The following is a 20,079-nucleotide window of genomic DNA, read 5'->3' as shown; positions in this document are numbered from 1 at the left end:
CTGAAAGCAAATGGCTGCAGAAGAAAAAAATGGTACCAATAAATGCGGCATGAATTGAGGGTCCTGATGGGCAGAGCACCCAAAATCCACCACAGCTTTCCAAGGAGAGGGTTGTCAAAAAAAAAGTGCAGGGATTTCCTTAATAAGGATGTTCACATTTATGAAAGGAAGTATTTTGCATAGCTCCTACAACATCCCAAGGGAAATCCTTCTCAGACCTGTGCTTCTAAGAAATGTGTTACACCAGTAGCACTCTTAATGCTTTATTCAAACTATTTTCTTTACCTGGGAAAAGTGTGGATGTTCACAACTATAGCTGAGACAATCTGCTCTTGGAGTAAAAGCCTGTTGTGATAAATGTAGCGACACAAGTACCTTGGTATGTAGGCTAAATGTGTAATGTTAAGCGAAGGATATATTTACCTAATGTATTAAATATGTCACCACAATAGACTGTGCAAATATCCTTCAAAAGGAGCTCAAAAGTTACAGAGCAAAATTCCAGGGAGGAAAATTTAGGAGGGAATAGATGGTTTACAGATGCTCATTTCTAGATGGTTATCATTTTAGTTACTGATCTGAGAATGCTGATAAATTCTTAAAAGCCTATTTTAGATTTTAGTGCAGTATCAACTGTTTTCTTAAATTCCTTATGGTCTCAAAATTACACCCATGAAACATCAGCTATGTTTACCAAAATATTTTCAGAATTAGATGAGGGTTGCAACACAGGCAGATAGTTCAAAGAAGGAAGCGTATATCTGGTGTTGACAGTTTTGCAAAATGATGTGAATGTGCCTGTACAATATTCAGCATTTTCACTGTAAGTTTAAAAAAAAAAAAAATCTTTACTCTTCCAAAAAAAACCCACCCCAAACCCCAACCCCATCATTATAACAGATTTTGATTTTAAAAATAGCATTTATTCTTGTGCTTTAAATCAGAAAGTATCGAAGCTTTTTATTGTAGCATTATATTCTATCACCATTGATAACCAGCATGGAAGAAGACAACTGTATTGGGTTCCCATCTTTTCGCTAAGTTTCTGTGCAGAACCTAGATCTCTGGAAACATGAGATTTTTAAGCCCTATAAGAGTGCAAAGAATAATAAAAAATGCTTAAATTAAAAAAAAAATAATCTGAGTACATTGTTGTATAATGTTCACTTCATAATGAATGCTGTGACATTTTAATAAGTGAGTAAAAGAAATGTTCAGATCACTGAGAATACAGAGGTTGCCTAGTCCCTGCCCTGAACATGCCCATGGCGCTACCTCCCGTATAACCTCCGCTCCTTCACCCAACAGGCGAATGTAAAGCATGTGGGTAGGACCAGAGGTTCTGAAGAGCCACGGGAGTTAAAACTATGCCCTTAAAGCAGTGCTTCTGTTAAAGATCTGCAGTGTTATCCTGTGTCCGTGATGACTATCTGGATAGTAGGATGAACAAGAGAAATGCAGCTATCTGTTTGAGAGGCAGCACTTCACAGCATGACAGAGATTTAACAGAAACGTTGGTTCTTTGGAGAAACAGTGGAGAAACCAAGACCTCTGGCAAAGTGTAAGTGAAAGGTACTTGCTTTGAGTCAGAACAGTAGTGCTGGAGTAGTCAAATTTTAATTTGCTTTTCACTGAGTGAATTAAGGTATTCGGTAATTCCAGTTTCCAAGAAAAGAATGAGGCAACTTGGTCTTGAAGTACTTCATAAAACGGTTATTGAACTGATTCAGACCATAAGCACCATCTAGCCCAATGTCCTGTATCCAACAGCAGTTAAGAACAGGCCAGCTATGTACAGTTTTTCTAATATTTCCAGCCTTCAGATATTTTCACAATATGGACTTCTGAACCTCATGTAGCTTCAGTGTTGCATTCAGTGATATATATATATATATTTTTTTTTTTTTTTTCTTTCTTCCTTTTTCCCCTCTTTCTCTGGGAGCTTGGCTGGTGCTCCTTTTGACTCCTGTGAACTTAGGTCTCTGCACTCTTGTCTGAGAAGGAGGAAGGCTGATTAGAGGAAAATGCATCAGAATCCTGTAACTGGTACCATCCACATAAAAAGCAGTAGTGGCCATTTTTTGACCACTGGAATGGCTGACAGATATTTAGGACAGAAGCATTGTCATTCCGGGTGATAAGGTAAAGACATCCTGGTATATTTGATTATAATACTTAGCAATATGCACGCAGATACATTTTAGAATAGGCTAAGTAGGTATACGTATATGCATGTATGCAGTTTTAATATCGGGGACGAATTTGCGTAATTATAGCTTATAATTTGTGTGCATTGCAGCTATTTTTGAAAGTTAAATAATTGCTGATGGGAGGGAGTGGTAATTTATGGCAAGAGAAAACGCTATCACCTCATCTTATCTTGAGGGTAGTGGGTGTAATTCTGAAGCTGGTCCTGTTTGCTGCTTCTCTAAAATATGCATTGCTGCGATCTGTAGTCACGTTTCGGTGACTGCAAAGATTCATAGCCATGTGGGTATTTTCTTAGTAAATGAAATGATCACCATGCAGAAAACTTGTAAAATATTGAAATAAGTGGTGGTTTGTAAGAGGGAATATATGGGTATATTTTCCAAATAAAAGTATTTAATTCTGAAAGAAAGAAACATTTTATAATAATTTGGTTGCTAATACTATGATGGAGAATAGACTTTTTTTTTTTAATTTTCTAAAACTGATCTAGGTTGCTGTAGTTAGGGAAGACAGCAGCTTATTTAAGTAGTGAGCTATTTTTAAGGAGCTATGTCTGTTTATTAACGTAACAATGTTCTGTAAATGATTAGATTGACATGTGGGTATGGCCTTTGAGAATATCAATGTCATGAGAAAGAGCTGATGGAAGTATAACTTTAAATATGTTCCTGTTTACTTGTTTAATGTATTATTAAATGTTATTTGTTTAAAAAAGGAATTCAATCCATGATGGATCTAGTATAAACAAATATTGTTTTTATATTACTTAGGCTCTATTTGTTTTTTGTTACATGACGGCATTTCAGAATTAAGATTCCATTATTTTTTAGCTAGAAAGAAGGAAGTTTAGCTAGGAAATCCATGGAAGTTCAGAAAGTGGCTAAATGTTATCAATGAAAAATACCCACTGACTCACTGCAAATATGAAAGCGTGCTTCCAGGAAATGCTGGATGTTTTACTATAAAAGAAATATTTGGAAGATCCGACAAGACTTCCATCATGTGAAGACTGCCCGAGAGCCCCACATATCTGGCATTATAGAGGATTAAAACTAATTTTAGGACAGCCTTCTAATGCTGTTGGTATGGCGTAGTTCGCCTGCAGAGACCGAGTACTAAGGAGTTTCAGGAACTCATAATTGTAAACTTTAATGAACGGGATCTCAGGATTTCAAATTCTTCGTTTAGGACGTATTTCAAAGCTGTATAGCAATAACCTAGTCAGGATAATGGAGGCTGAGGATGCGCCTAAGTGCGTGCTTCCCAGAAGTAAGCCTTTGCTGTAAGAGATGCTCCGTCTTCCTCCCCGGGGAAGAAATCACTTCTCTGATACCTTTACGTGAGGTTGGAAAAGCTCTTCCTGATGCATTTCTCAGTAGTGGAAAGTATCCATGCAGGAAAATATTTTACCACCTGTATAACTTCAGATGTTCAAGTCCAGTGGGATTCATTGTATTCCTAAATTCAGACAAATACTTAAAAGTTACTCAGCAGGCACAAAACTTTGATAAGCGGTGTCCATCTATCAGGTAGAAAAAAAGACACTTGCCTTGTGTATTTCAGTAAATTTTCCGTCATCCTAAATGCACTAGAAATCTTTGTGTGCTCCAATAATGACGACTGTTGAAGTCTAACTAGTGAAGGAGTTAATTTGGTGTAAATATTCCCCCATGTAGGTAATCTGTTTTTATTACTTTTAACACCAAAATCAGCAACGTATTTGAAGGAATAAATTACAAAGCAAGGAGAAGCCTAGAAAGTAATTATTACAGATAATGGTAGTGAATTCTCTAACCACCACTTCAACGATTTTTTTTTTGTTGTTGTTACTTTTGGTTATGCTTTATAAAACATGTTTATAGACTATGTCAGCAATGTTCTTCCTCAGTTGCTGTTGCAAAGACTATTTTTGCAGTTTATCACAAAATGCCAGATTTGCTCAGCATGTAATTTAATCTTATGCTTGGAAGCATCCACATTACTTGGTTATCATGAAATTATTCTTTAATAAAAATGTATGCTTTGTGATCTATATTTTATTAATTTGGTGAGTCAGTTTATCGATTGTTGCAGATGCCATGAATGTATAATTTGTCACAGTTATTGGTTGCCTGTCAGCAGTTTGTAGCACCACAGAGTTCTTGGCTCTTGGGGCACCTTAGAAATAAGCCTTTCTTGATCTGCAGAAGAAAAGCTTTCTCCTGTAAATTATCATCAAGACTTGGTTTGGTATCAGGTTGATCACTTCATGGCATGTATTATCCTGTATTAGCCAAACGCTATGAACAAATTAATAACATGGCCTGTTCGGGCAAGGGCTTTCAGCAAATGCGATTTAGTGATTTTAAATGCTGGGGATGGGGTCAGAAAGAGCACAGCGTTAGAAATGGGAAGCGCAGATTTTCTCACTATTTCAGTTCACTCTGAACTTAAGAATTATTAGTGTCACTGGACTGGAAAAACAAGAAAATTCTGAGCTTTTTTTATTGCCTCTTGTACAGTTGGTAGTTTTCTGTTGTAATAGGTAGCAGTCATGAGTTTTTTTGATTGAAAAAATTACCTTTATGAACAAATGTTAATGATTTTCATTTTTTTAAAAAATAAAGACCATGCATTCACTTTTTTTTTTTTTTGTAGCAAAGCAGATATTTATTTTCGAAATCGTTGGACTTAGCAAGGAAGTTTACTTTGCTAATAATGTCGCAGTGGTGATACAGTGTAAAGCTTTGCGTGCTGAAGTGGTGGTGTGCTTAAAACATCTGCTGGTTTCATTTTGGTATTTTTAAAGGCTGAGTTCAGCACCCTAGGAGCTTGTTCCAGTCATGCGCGGAGTTTGTGTATCGTGTTATTAAAAACCAGCGGCTGAACAGACACTCTTCTGCGCCTCAGATTTTAGCTGGAGTAGTTGTAGGGTTTTTCATCCCCTCATTTGTCTAGATTCTCTCAAATATTACTCTCTCTGGTGCTTACTCTCCATCTGTGTTGATGTAGGCAGGGGCCTCCTTTCACACCACAACAGGTTCCTGAAGTTGTTGGTCTGTATAATGTACGGTGTGTGTGGGGGCGCTATGTAAAAGATCTGGGGGGGAAAAAAAAGAAAAAAAAAAAAAAAAGGAGGAAAGGGGGAAGGAAAAAAAAAAAGGAAGAGAGAAAAAAGAAGAAAAAGGGGTAAAAGGAGAGAACAAAAAAAAAAAGGGAGGGGAGGTAAAAAATAAATAGAGGAAAAAAGAGGGCGGGGGGAGAGGGCCGGGCCGGGGTCTCGCAGCTCCGCGCCGCTCCGCGCCGCTCCCCTCCCCCCGCCGGCCGCGTAAGGCGCCGCGCGGGGCGGGCGGCGCGGGCCGCCATTGGCTGCGCCGGGCGGCTCCTCCGCCCCGATTGGTCGCGCCCGCCTGCCCCGTATTTTCAGCGGCGGAGGATCGCGGCGGGGAGCGGGCGGCGGGGATGCAAGGTGGGTGCTCGGGGCGGGGGGGCTCCCTGGCCCCACCGCCTGCGGCGGGCGGGCGGGCGGCAGACCCGGCCCTGCTCATCGTCCTGGGGCCGAACCCGCTGATTTATTTTATTTTTTTTTTCTTTTTTCTAATAATAATTGCATTATTTTTCTCTGCCCGCCCTTCCCGCGGCGCGTTGGGGTGAGGTGCTTGCGCTCCCGGGCTGCGCCAGCGCGCAGCGGTGCGGGGTTGGAGGAAGCGGAGGGGGTGTGGGGGGGGCCGGGGATGGCCGCGTCCTGCGCCCAGGCTCCGCCTGCCAGCGCGCCCCCTCCGTTCCTGCCTGCGGGGCGGTTTTGCGGGGCGAGGGGCTCTTTGTGCGTGGGCCTGCGGGCGGGGGGTGGTGGTGCGGGTGTCGGGGGCCGGTTCTTCAGCAGAAGTTTGCCCAGCCAGCGCCGCCGGGACGGGCTCAGCACGCCAGGTGCCCCCAGCACAGCTCCGGCTAATGGTTTTATTTAAAATGCCTGCGGTTATCCGCGCTGCCTGGCGCAACCCTGCGCCGCGTTCCGCTGGCACGGCGCGGGGAGAGCGGAGGCGGTTTCCAGGTGCTGCGTAGCCTCCTGCTGCTTCTGCTGATGCTGCGCAGGTTGGGGCGGCGATGGGCTAAAATTAACTTTCTGAACGCAGAGTTTGCGCTGCGGGTTTCTCCAGTTTTAAAATTGAGGTTTGCGTGTGTTGGAATTGCAGAAAGTAAGGCAGAATGGGCTCAGGCTGTCGTCAGATCCCTGGATCCTTCCCATTAGTTATTTCTGTAGATTCGCTACTTATTAAGTTAATGTTTCCCCATCAGCCTGAAATTTTAGCTAATTGGAAACTGACGTGATTACATGCGCTTATCTGAACGTATTTTGTTTGGTTTAAATTTAAAATAACAAATGTGAAGTTAAATGCCCTCCATTTTCATCTTGTCTTGTAAATCTGCTCTGTGGTTCAAGGACAAATTTGGCTCTGTATTATTTCGTAACATGTCAAATCTCATCTCTTTTTCATGAGGCGTTTCAGAGTCAACTGTATTTATTATATTTCTTCTCTATATGTCATCAAATATTAAAACTGTATCCCCTTTTTTAAGTTCCAAGTTTCCTAGTGGTTTTCATGGCAAAAGTTATTTCTGATTGAGATACGTTTTAAGACAGAAAAATCTCCTGACAGATTTTGCAACTTTCCTCCGTGTAATTTTCTCCGAGTAACGTTGCGGTTACGATTGGGCTGCACGCTTTCTGTGCCATCTAGTAGTTAGTTAGAAATTTAAATATACTGTGTAGCATCCCCAGCTGGAGGCAGTACTTGAAATTGTAGGATATTTACATGTTGATCTCTGTGATATAAGGGAACAGTGGAAATTTTAGATACCGATACCTGTTTCGAGCAGGTTAAAAAGCAGTGACTGAATGTTTCTTTTGACTAAAATTACCACTGAACCTTTAAGGTGCCCTATATAGCAATTTGGGTGACAGTCAGGGGTGCTCTCAGTGAAGTCAGTGCGATCTACACCCGAGTTTGCTCTAGATGCTGTTAACCCCTTGTTGGGAGTCGTAGAGGCAGAAGGATGCTTGTGGGTCCTGGTCTGTTGCTAGGCCTAAAAACTTCATAATTTTTGTTGCTAGCTTGAAGACGTAGGAAGCAGTAAAGGTTTTTCTGGGGAGTAATGGAAGAATTTCAGTCTGGCCCCACCGAGCAGGAGCAACCCCTGTGTGTCTGGGGCTTGGCAAGTGGTTGGAGGATCTGTGCTGCTGCAGCTTAACCGGTCCTTGCCTCTCACCCGTGCACCCATGGGTGCACAGACGGTCTGGCCACCGAGAGGGACCGGGCCAGCGTAATCCTCTGGGTAAAAAATAACGGAGAATGGAAATGGCACCTGTTACACCACTGGTGATTTGTCAGCTCCTAGAAAAAAACTGCATACCTGCAGTTTTGTGATTATCTACCCAAATCACAGAGATAGTCTAAAATAATAGCTATCCAGAGACTTTAAATTGAATTTAAGGGTGTATTATATTCAAATGATTATGAATACTTGAGTATGTGAGTGATGTAGATAGCTACATATATTTTTATTATGAATTAAATATTATTTATTTATACAAGTGATGTGTACTTTTAAAATGAAGCCGGCTACAGTTCAGTAACTACTGTTTGAAAGTAGAAATATCTGTGCGTACATTTTATTGTCTTTTGATTTAATTACATAATGGCATGCATAATTTTCATTTTTTTTTATAAACTTTTTCCAGAGCATCCTGAGTAAACAGAATAATGTCTGTGCCTAATTGATACCTACTGAGACTTCTTTAGCCTAAATAGCAAATTCTGATTTCTAATAGCGTGTAAACAAACGGCAGCCAGGCTGGCAGGCGTTGCCTGCTTGTGGTGGTAACAGAAATATGAAAGATGATGTGAGTACTGCAGGACTGAATTACCCCTCCACGCCTCCTGCTTGTTTTCTCACCTAGACAGGTGAGAGAGCAGATGATGTCTTTTCTTTCTGTTTTGACAGTACCGGATCACTTATCTGGTACCACATACAGATCCAGTGGCCCTACAGAGTTGAAGAAAAACTTGCTGTTTCTTACTCTTAAATTAGTAAATGTTGGTTGGTGTAGACTATTACCTAAAGGAGATACATGTTACTAAAAAGTATCTTTTCCAAATATAAATAGATAATAAACTCTTAATAAATATTTTTCTAAATAACCAACCAAAAAAAAAATCAGGCTAGAAAAACTCAATTAGTTGGGTTGGTTTTTTTTTTTTCCTAATTATATGAGTTGGATAACAATCTAGACTCCAGTATATGCAAGAAGATTCATATGGATACAGCGAATCGCTAAACATAGATTACTGAAGGGTTAGCAACAGTAAGTGCATAGATTATAAATTTATTTTAAAAGAGTCTCTGAATTTCCTGTCTTTTAGCTATGTGTCTGAATCAAAGGACTGAAGTTTTAACAGGTATCGTTTAGTTGTTTTGTTGCTACTTTTTAGTTTTTATCCTTTATCATGACCTTATTGGATAGAGAGAAACTATTTCCTTGGTAAAGTGTGACGGATCATTGACTGCTTAAGGTGGTAGTTTCTGTTTAATAGCAATCCAGCTGATAGTAGCACTTTTCCCTGATAGCAGCAGTGTTTATTTCAAAAGTATAATAATTTTCATATTTAAATACATGCAGTGTTAGATTGGAAAACTTCTAATGACAATTGCATGGCGTGTTTGTTTTTAAAAGGTTATGTTGAATGACAGCAGAAAAAATTAATTTGTAGTTTTTAAATGTCTGTGATTTTTCTATCTGTTATTTAATAGAGCTGTAATGTTATCACCAAGCGCTGCCAGTTCAGTATGTAGTGCAATGTGTAACATTTTCTGGTGGTGGAGTTGCTCTAAGTGGAGAAATAATTTAAGCGGTACAAGGATTTTTATAGCCCTCTTGTCACAATTAACTGTGTTTATGAAATATGAATTTACACAACATCTGCCTTTCGGGGCCGCCGTTCCCGTTGGAGCCCGCTGGCTTAGCAAACCAGCAGCATCGTGTCTAAAGCATCACGGCAGGGCAGGACGGACCGGAGCCTGCGCGGTGCATGGGCAACCTGGGCGCTGAAATGATTCGTTTTATAGATATTGTTGAAAAACTTGTGCAGGAAATGCACAAATTTTTAAGTATAAAACTTCCTTTCAGTTTCATTTTAGGAGAGTGACTTGCTTAGGCCGCGCCGAAGTCGCTGATCTGTAACTGGCTCATCCTGTTATTGCTCCCTGTGATCTCTCCTTGTCCCCCTAATTCCCGAGCTAGTGTGTAGGCAAAAAGTATGGCACAGGTGGCACGCTGGTGGTGTAAGGTTTGGGGTCTGGCACACACCATTACAATTTATTTTGGAGAGAACAGCACTCATATTTCCTGAAGATGAGGGCTTGCAATGAGATGGATGCATCCAGCTGGACCTTGCAAGCTGTGGGGTTCATCACCAAAGTGATGGGTTGTCTCCTCGAGACCCTCCTCCTCTACACACCTACTAGTGGTCACCCCTTTGATAGAGGCTAGGGCTTCAGGCAGAAGGGAAGAGCTGGCATTTTATAGGGTTACACCTACCAAATTTGTCTCGTCGTGCACTACTTGTGTCTTTTACTGTTTTATTTCCTTCCAGCACTTGACGTTCTGCCTCTCGCCCTTTCTGGCAGAGCTCAAGAGATGGTCATTAATGTCTAACTGGTAACATTTTTGTAAGCGTCACAGCAAAGGCAAGTTTACAGTGTAGGCCAAAATGTCTTGCTAACATTTTTTTTCCCCCCCCCCGTCTTGCTTCTGTCCGTTTTATGGTAACAACAGGAGGACGGAGTAGTTTGAGAGATAATGATGCTCCTCCTCAGTAATGGATGACTTGGGGGGAAAGGTCAGTAGGTGCTTTAGGAAAGATGCAGTTTCCCATCATGGACCAACTTGGGGTACAAGTAGCTTTTCATGCTGGTGAAAAATGGGCACAGTGGTGAGAGACTGAAAAAACTTAAAAATAATACCGTACCCCTTCTCTCACTTTCCATACATCACCAATCTTGACTAGTAAATGTCTCACATCTGGCACTGTCCCTCGAGGCAGAAACTGTAACGTGTAAGGTCTCAACCTAGCTGTCATGTCAGGATATGCAATATTCAGTACGTGGAAACTGTTCTGAAACATTCACAGTAAGTGCTCTTGGCACAACATCCTGCAGATATTGAGGCGTAATATTAAGAAATGAGTACTCAAACTAGAGGTTGTACAACTTGAGAAGTCTGGTGTGACGATTTGGTTGGGCTGTGGAAGTGATCTAAATGCTTGCTGCTATTTTTGCCATCATTATTCATGGCAAAATAATCGAGGCTGTTCATAAAGCAGGCTGTGTTGTGAAGAATAGCAGCAGACTGTGTCATGTGTTACCTTTACATCAGAATTTTAGAAGATGAAGTAAAAATAATACCAAGTGTTAAATCTTGGTGAAACCATCCAGCAAAAACCTCCTTGTTCTTTCTTGTGCAGATATTTAGTCCAGCCTTCTGCTTCTGCCTCCTGAAGCTTTACTGCTAATTGTTCTCTTACTGATATTTGCAAATTATTATGATTGCTAGGTCAGAGTGAAAGATGATGTGCAACAGGCAGTTGTTACAGTGGAGATCAATCATATTATCTTAGAGCCAGTTTAATCTGGTGAAGGGAAGAGTCTGAACTAGTTAATTATCTCTTCTTTGGGTTATCATTCTATAAAATGGGAATAATCATCATCATAAAAGGTGCTTTAGGACTTATTAAATATTTCTGAAACGCTGAGGAATCATAATTAAAGAAATAATTGCCTAGTAAATTGTCTATTTGATAAAATGTAAAAAAAAAAGATCTAGAGTATATTAGGCTTCATAACAGTTTAAATAGATGCATGTAGTTTATTTACTACTCTGCGAGAACTAGCAACCATTGAAAGCAAATAGTTCCTTAGGAGAACTATATTTGCAAAATGAAATTATTTAAATCAAGGTTTCCAGTTCACTAGATTAAATTACTTTTACATTTATGATTTAGGCTTTGATTTAAGTCATACTTTGTACTGTTAATGTTCAAAATTTATCACCAACACTGAAGCTGTGAACACAAAAGACGTTCTTGGCAAGACTTGCAGAATGTAATGTCAGTATATTTCTCTGGAATACTAAAAGTTTAGAAAACAAAACCTTCCTCTCAGCAGTTAGGATGTTTGATATCTAGGGGGGAAAAGAAAAAAAAAAAACCAAACAAAACAAGCTGCAAACCATTGTATTTTAGTCAACAGACTGATTCAGGGTGGCAGCTCCGGTGCCCTTAATATAGGAATGAATGGGCTGGGTAGAGGTACTGCCAGCACGTGTCATCGGTCTTTTTAGAATTGGAGGAATATTTATAAAGATTTTCTTGAATAAGCGACATCAATTTCTTCATCAAATATTAAAGGACGGATAATGTTTGCTATTGCTTTTGTTGGTGAGGAGTAATACCAAGAACGAAACTTGTTCTGCGTTACCAGCAGAAATACTGCAGAGTCAAAAGGACTTCCTACAGCTTTTTATTCGTTTATTGTTCTGCTTAGCGATTAGATAAACAAACCCTCTTTAGGTTGTCTTTACACTTGACAGATTGGCGTGTGTTTTTCTCTGTGTTTAAAAAAAACCCACAACACAAACCAACCAACAAGCTGAGATTTTCTTCTAGTCAGGAAGGCAATTTAGACTGAAGTTTCCAGAAGTTGTGACTCTTACTCTCGTGTTACCACAGCTGGCAATATGAAGGGGAAGGTATGTGCCTCAGATGAAAATTGTGTTTAGCTTTTCAAGCTGTACAAGGCTGTAAATCTTCAGACCAGCTCTGCTTCCCAGCAGTTTTACACAGACCCTGGTGCAGTCACGGTGCTGCCCGGTCCCAGGGATGTGGGAGCTATAGGTGATGCTCAAGCTGGTGCATTGAGAACATGGTGCACTTGTCTCTTCTGCTTCATCTCTTTTGGATGGTGAAAGGGGATGGACTGCTCGCTCTTTTCATGGGACCCGTATATGTGCAAGGATTTTCCAAAATTAAATGTGTGTGAAATTAGGAGCAGAGGAATGGCTCTGGGCAGGGACTTACAAGCCCTTCACTTGCCTTCAGAAAAGGTTGCAAACAGGGATTTGCAACCCTTAAGAAATGGCGACTTCAGCTTTAAATAATGATGCTTTAAACGGTGTTTTGACTGTGTATCTTTAAGGAGTAAATACCAGATCGCATAAGTAGGTACTACAACTAGTTACATAAAAATTAAAACCCCCACCATTAAATTAACTCAGTTAAAAAAAAAAAAAGACTACCACCATTTGTTATGTGAATACCTAAGCTAAATCTTTAAAATTCTTAGTATTTCCAAATACTGTAATGTTTCTGAACTGTTGAACTGCTGTTTGAATGATCCATGGTTTAATTGTCGTTTTGTGCCTACTATTTTCATTCTTACTCAGACTATGTTTAAGTAGCGTAAACTCTGAGTTGTTACTATGATATATTGGTACTGCACTTTGAAAACCAAGATGAATAATCGTATTTCCTATCCTCTCCAAAAATAAAATAAAAAAAAAAATCCATCATTTTCTGAATTGTTCAAAAATATTGTTTGGCTCATTTTGTGTGTACCCACTTCAGAGACCAGAATGTCAGTGGAGGCTTTGTTTAAATGTTTTTTCTTTATTTTTTTCCCCCCATTCCCACCCACACATACACCTGTTCATCTTAGTCTTTTGGACCAGACATCGGTTTATTTGGTCGGGCTTTATGGCTCTCCCTCACCCTCCCTTCCTTCAGTTAACTGGTTATTGTCGGTAATTCTGGCACATCCCCTTGTTTTCTGTAGGCTGCCCATGGAAAAAAGGCTTGTTTCCAATGGCAAAGAGTTAATCTGCCTCGCAGTTAGATTAACTGTTGCAGTAGCTCATGATAAACATCTGTTGCAGTGCTCCCAGATGAGAACATTGCTTTCAGAAGTATTTACTGCACATTTTGAACCTGTGCACTTTACTTGTGGCTTTATTTTTTTCCCCCTCAAATTACTAAATTCTTTCGGAAGGACATAAATCCAAATAGTCTATCTCAAAGACTGTGTTTATTTTATGATACAGGGAAGGAAATGTGATTATTGAGTCATTGTTCAGAGCCCCCAACTATTTCTGACTGGAGCACAGAAGTGTGTGTTATGTATGTTCCTTCATAACAACCGACGGCGGGAGCCGGCTCCTGGGAACGCTGCCACGTGTGTCAGTGCTCCGCCTGCGAGCGTGTCGGGCAGTCCTTTGGATGCTGGTCCTCTGGGGGTTTTCCTCCTGCTCTGGATTTGGCAAGATAAGACTGGTGGGGAGGAGTAGAGTTTTACTTGGACTTGGAACCCAAGGGTGGTCATATGGTTGGAAGGGTTTGGCCAGTGGGACTTGAGTCTTTGCCATGGACAAAACCTTTGGCTATTTCCTTGGAATCTTTTCTTTTTTAAAGTTTTAACACTTTTTTTTTAAAAAAAAAAAGTTTTTAAATTCTACATTTAGTGGATCAAATAATGACAATTTCTCCTGCACCTGGCCTTTGAAGTTACATCTTCTGGTAGCTGCTTCTTGCTGTAGCTGAGGGTCAGGACAAAGCAAGCAAAGCAAGCTTTGGTAGGTTTTCCCAAAACAACAACCTTCTCCCCCACCCCACCCAAACCACAAAACCTAACCGTTCTCAGTGTCTCTGGGAAAATAACATTGAAAAACAACAGGGAATGTCTTAAAGGGTGGATGTTTCCTAACAAATCGTTTTTCCTTTCTTATGCTGATAACGATGATGCTCTTAACGAAATCATGTTCAAAGCATTTTCACCCATTTTTCTCAGCAGGTGAAAAATATTTTGTGCATTAAGTGTATTTCCTACATTTAATGTTTTCTACCACTGTCAAAGAAAATACCCAAGTGCTTTACGTATGTGCCAATCGTCATCAGAATTAACTTTCTTTGCATAGTAGTCTAACAAAAGTAGCTGATGAAATGGGGGACTACCACACAACAAAGCTACCTGTAAAATGCAAGAGTCTGTAATTTTATTTCTTGCTGATTTTTCTTAGGTCTGGTGGAAACACTTGTTTTAGCAGTAAATCTGTAAGAACAGCCGTACTGATTCAGATCGAACGTGTCTAATTCAATATCCTGTCTCTGATGGTGATCAGCAGCAGGTATCTAGGGAAGGGTACAAGAGCAGTGATAAAGTGATAAAATCTAAGGGGCGATTTACCATTTTTATGGTGGTACCTGGATTTTTGGAATTTTCTTCCTAATCGTAATGCTGAAATGACAGATGTGCAGTACTTAACATCCTCGGCTCTCTTAAAGACCATGACAGCGATAGAAGAGGAAAAACCCTGAAGAGTAACGGATAGTATGTAAAATAGAGAGAAATAATGGGATAGATCAGGAAAAAGAAAAAAAAAGGCTGCAATTATTTCAGAGCATAAAGAAATGTCAGGAAAAGGTTGGCTTGTTACACAGGAGGTGAAGGCTTCTGTCACGAGAGCTTGCTGAGACCCTGCTCTGATGGGTTTTTGGCCATCCTCTGCATCACATCATTTGGGCCTGGAGAAAAGTTGGGCATAGCCGGGATGGGGAGAAATAGTTGTCCTGAGCCTGAACCAAGGAAAGAAAGATGGTAGAGGCCAGAAGAATGAACTATGAGACTAAACAGATGGGAAAGGTGAACGGGAGTGATGGGAACGACAAAGACACCTGCAGAAGCTCTGGATTATTCTTTGTCTGTAAATATCTGTCCATTTAAATTAACAAATGAGAAGTACTGTATGTGTAGGGAATATCTTCTGCAGATTTGCACTGAATCCCTTGTAGCATTACTGTACTTTTCCCAGACTTCAAGACACCCAGGTTTTATTTTTAGTGCTACCCTGGGTTCTGTTCTATGGCAAACCTGTTCCAGCTTGCTGCAGTCATTACTACTATGGCCAACTAAATAGGAGCTCAAAAATACTTACAGCGATGTAAATAGTAATAAATTATTTTGTCTTTGTGTGGTTTAAAAGGTACACCTAGGCTAGACTTGTTCTTGGCTCAGGTATTTTAAATGCTATAGAGCAAAAACATCATGAGCCTTTTATTACTGGCATACAGATGTAATGCTACAGTACTTTAAATAACAGACATGAAGGCGTTGTGACTAGGATATTGTCACTTCAGTATTCACTTCATAAAAGTAAATTTTTAGGGAGCTTTTACAAAGGTGTATGGAAAACTGTTAATGACTGTCTAAAGTGGATTCAAGAATAATACCGATGAGGAGGTGTTGCAGTGATCTCGCCAAAATAAGTCTTACTGCAAACTTGAAAAATTCGCTTTTTATTGTGTGTATCAGGAGAACGGAAGAAGATTCATTTGAGTACAAAAGGGCAAAAACCATCTTGAATTTAAACACAGTGTACATAATCCTATGAGCAAGGGATTTGGTAAAATCAGAATAAAGTGGGTGCTTTATGGTGACCTTATGGGAAGGATAACTTCATCTACAGGTAAAAACCAGGCAAAGGGAAATTTTCAGCTTGTAGTCAAGGTAGGTACAAGATGAAAAAAATACAGACTGGTCCTTAATAAATTGATATTTTGATTTATACATATATAAATAAATAGGATTGTGTGTATATAATTTTAGGCCAATGTTTCATCTAATTAAAGGAAAACAATTAAAAACCAGCCTTACAGTATAGGAATGGGAGGGACTAAGAAACACTATGTGTTTCAGGATTGAGTTTCATTTACCTCTTTAAGGGGATTATAGGCAATTGATGCTTTCTCAGTTCCCTGGAAGGCTTTTCCCAGCCCAGCACTCTCAGATCCAGGGAACCTGGAGTCTGGGGCTGGTTTTCTCAAATATGTGCTGTGGATTTGTACCCTGATATTGCTGTGGCAGCTGTGGACACTGGAGGAGTTCAGGAGTGAATGTGCTTGCTCATTCTGTGAAAGCAGTTTACCTTTTCTGCTGATTATCCGTGCTCCTGAAGAACCTGAGTCTTTGCTTCCCATTAGTAAATAAAATGGAATGCAACTTCCACAGTTTCTACTTTCAGTAGGAAAATAAGAGCTCTAGCAAGTTGTATATATTTTTTTTCAAAATAGAATATGACTCTTCCTATGTAGTTTTTTATTAAAAGGTTTATAAAGCTTAACATGTCAACGTTTTGCCTTTTTTCCCTCCCCCATTGTAATAATGTTTCCTTTTCTTTTTTTTTTTTTCTTTCCCAAGAGGTATCATACAACCCACCTTAGAATAAACATTCTCCAGCTTCAATCTGGAAGCATTTTTAAACCACACATCGGAATTTTTTATGGATGCCTTTGTATTTTCTCTTCTGATACATATCTCCTCATTTGCCTACCAGCTTTCTGAAGTCCTTTCTAAACATCCCAGTGATTTCATTGGCATGGACACGTAACGGATATGCTGAGGCCCTACGTTATATATTTAACATAAAAGAGAATTTACCCTTGAATTTCAAACTTCACTTAAAAAAATTACTTTTCCTATATCCTCATAGACTGACTTGACTTATAAAAGAAGATTCCTCAGAATGGAGGAGTAGTCTGGTGGCCCATTTGCACATCAGTTTACAGTAACTTTTTACACTCAGGCTTCATTACCTTCTATAATTTTGTTGTGGTTTCTTTAATAAACATAAATAGTCCTAAACTTCTGTTTCTTAAAAACGCCTCTGGTACTTGTGCGGAGCTGTTAATGGGTCTGTTAGTATTGTTAAAGTATTAACAGAAGGATGATAATTGCTGTGTTGTATTGAGTCTAAAAAAGCATTCTCATAGAATATTAATGAGCGCCTTTTTAGATGTATGAGTTATTGTTCTTGGGACAGAAAATTAAACTACGGAAAAAAAAAAAAAAGTACCGTTCTGGAGGAACATAATAGTAAAAATCAATAAGCCTTCAATTTAGTCTTTAACTCCACTGCTCCTCCTCTTCCAACCCCATTTTATGCTTCCTGTAGGTATCTCAGAAATCTGCTCGGGCACAACATGGGGCTGGGAGTTGGGCGGCAGTTTAAACAATGAATTTTCTTTTTCTGTTTATCTCAGCCTTAAATTACTTTAACCTTATTTAGTCTTAAAAACTGTGGCTGTAGAGCTAATATTTTATGCAGCATTGAGAGGTACTGGAAGGGCTTTTCATTGCTATGCAAAATGCAGCGGGGGTATGGTGCAGAATTAACACCGCGGAGCTATGCTGGTGAAAATGGGAGCAGTAGTTTATTTTCATTTCTGTCATTAAATATCTTATTACCGTCTATTTGTTTCGTCTTTCCTCTACCCTGAAGTGCAAAAAAGGGCGGTTATTAGAAGATAGGAACTGTACAACCGCTGGAAACTACCTTAAATCAGTGACCTTTGGTTGACCTCTGCAACCGCTGGTGTGAGTTGTGGTATGTTTTTCAGAGCTAAGTTAGTACCTCTGCTGTTCTCTTTCAACAAATCTTATTCAACTTTTATACCGAGTTGCTGACTTACAGGCTAAATCCATATATAGGAATGATGAAAAAAAAATTACCTCTTGTAAATAGAAAGACAGTGCATCAGTACATAATAAAGCCACAAAAATGTTTCCTGGGACTTGCTTGAGCATTAAAACTTTGCAGTTTATGTAACGTGATATAGTTTTCTGAATGTTTTTAGTATCAGTTATTTCAAAATAGGCAAATAAGCCGCTATTGCAATACTTGGCTTTTTGCAGACCCGTTGATCTGAATGAGAAATACGGAGCAAACTTTAGGTTCGTCATATGTTTTGTAAAATTTCAACGGGGCTTCAGTTTATCTTCTGAAACATGTAATTTCTTTTCCAGTCTCATGTACCAGCTCCTTGTCATCCTTTATTCCCCCCTGTCTGACATCAGTTTCTCTCTTGTCCATTTAAAACTGAAACTTGAAAAACTGCAGTTTTATACTTTATATTATTCTTCTACCCCGGAGCTGTTTTTAGTGTCTTTATTGCAAGTAGACAGATGGTGATATTTGGTTTCCTGTCAGTTTTAATGAATATAGATAGGAGTGATAAGAACATTTGCTTCGTTTAGCAAACTTCCTTTTCTGGCTTTTAATTAATGAAGTGCTCACTGGTGTGCCGCTGCTTTTGTATGTAGTACAGTTAAATCTTACATACGATTCAGCTTGTAGTGTTGGATAATGAAAAAGGGAATGAAAATACCTCCTCTCAACATTCTTTAAAGTTTACTTACACAGACTTTGAATACTGCAGACAACAGAAATGTAACATGCTTGTAAGTCATAGCAGTGTCCTTTGTTTCTTTGTATTATGATCATATTTACATTTTTAAAAAAAAAAAAAAAAAACCTGCAGGAAACGGCCTGCATTTGGTGTTGCAGTTAACCCTGGGTGAGCTTCAGCTTCGGAGCAATTTGCTTCTCGTGAAACTTCTTAAATAGAATAAAGTCCCCAGCAAAAATTTGATAAAACAGAAAAGAAAACCTTGGCTTTTCAAGCTTTTTTGCTGCATTTTTTCCTGCTTTGCAGAGAACTGGAGCATTAATCCTAATATTGATTTTCTTTTCACATAGTTTGATTTCTGTGTTAGCTTAGCACAGACATTATTTTAGATTCTTGTAAACTATTTTAGAGGCCATTATTCTTAAGATCTTTCTCCAATGTTTAATGCTGATTTTTTTTTTTTTCCCCTTTCCTTTTGCATCTATTGTGGTTTTATTACAGATTCAGTGTCGGTGCTTGTAGCCTAAGTCGTTTAAGTAATTTCTGCCTTGCCATAGCAGTGAGAGTTTTTAATGGTAAAAGTAACCATGTTTGCGTGTATAAAAATATTTCCGCGGGTAAAGCCTGAATACTGCCTGTAGATACAAAATCTCTTTTTCGGCTTTGTAGCTCTAATAGTCAAGATGGAGAGGAATGATTTGGGATGAAGGACAAAGGCGGCGATAATTGGGAAGATTATTTACTAAGCATCTGATTATTGCTATTTCTCAAGAAACTGATTTTAAACTTAGTTGTATAATTAGTATCCCTGTTTCCTGAGTTAAAAAATGGACTTGATGTTGTACTTCTTTTCAGGATTTTTGTTTTGTTGTAACCTTATAAGGATAGGATTTGATTCCCTGATGGTAAATCTGTGCAGGAAAAAAAAATCCGTTTATTTTAGAAAGCTGTTTTAAAATACTCCAACAAGCCTGTCAGGAGACAGAAATAGTAGTTATTTTATATTATTTCTTGTGTCTTTCTGAAAGTGTCACTAAGTGCAAACCTTGTTTCTCTGGAAAACTTTCATCTTGGTGAAAGATACCTCTAATTTAAATGAGTTAAAACCAAACAAAATGTTTTTGCTGATGCAGTTGGTTGGTGAAAGCAAATAATTAGGTGCTTGTCCTAGGTTTATTGCATGTATGGTATTACCTCTGCAAACGAACAGTCACTGAGGTTTTGAACGTGTCCTTCCTTCCTGAAGGTCACAAGTAAGAAAACAAAATCACAAAAGGATGCCCCAAGACTGGTTTGTGTTTAAATAAATATTTACTTTCTGTATTTGCATTCTGTGTTGGTCGCTTAACAGGTCTCATTCTGGTGTTGTTTTTTGCAAGGGTGATGAGGAAAGACTTGCTAGCTATTTCAGAGAGAAACAAGGATCTCTGTTGGCAGCTCTAGCATGGTGCCTTCTTCTTGGGTGCCTGGAAAATGGCTCATGGGCTGCAGGAACAAAACCTGTGTTTCAGATCCCAGACATGTTTGTGTACCCTGCTTTTCTTATGAGGGTCCTCTCTTCTGAACCAGAAATTACCCTTGTTCCAGACAACAGTGCAGA

General features: G+C 39.3%; 1 protein-coding gene across 4 annotated transcripts in view; it reads left to right on the top strand.

Annotated features, from left to right (window-relative positions):
• CTBP1 (C-terminal binding protein 1) overlaps nucleotides 1–20,079 on the top strand; it is a 247,211-nt gene that overhangs the window by 79,071 nt on the left and 148,061 nt on the right. Inside the window, exon 1 of one of the 4 annotated variants that reach the window (XM_074904356.1) lies at nucleotides 5,608–5,659. The exons of the other annotated variants lie outside the window; for them this stretch is intronic. Within the exon in view, the coding sequence (XP_074760457.1) occupies nucleotides 5,653–5,659 (7 nt within the window). The 5' untranslated portion in view covers nucleotides 5,608–5,652. Of the gene's footprint in view, nucleotides 1–5,607; nucleotides 5,660–20,079 lie in introns of those variants that run through there. 4 annotated transcript variants of the gene reach the window in all.

Source organism: Athene noctua, chromosome 4, assembly GCF_965140245.1.
Source record: "Athene noctua chromosome 4, bAthNoc1.hap1.1, whole genome shotgun sequence".
In the NCBI taxonomy this organism is placed as follows: Eukaryota; Metazoa; Chordata; class Aves; order Strigiformes; family Strigidae; genus Athene; species Athene noctua.
Note: the sequence above shows the minus strand (reverse complement) of the source record. Positions and strands in the feature narration are given on the sequence as shown.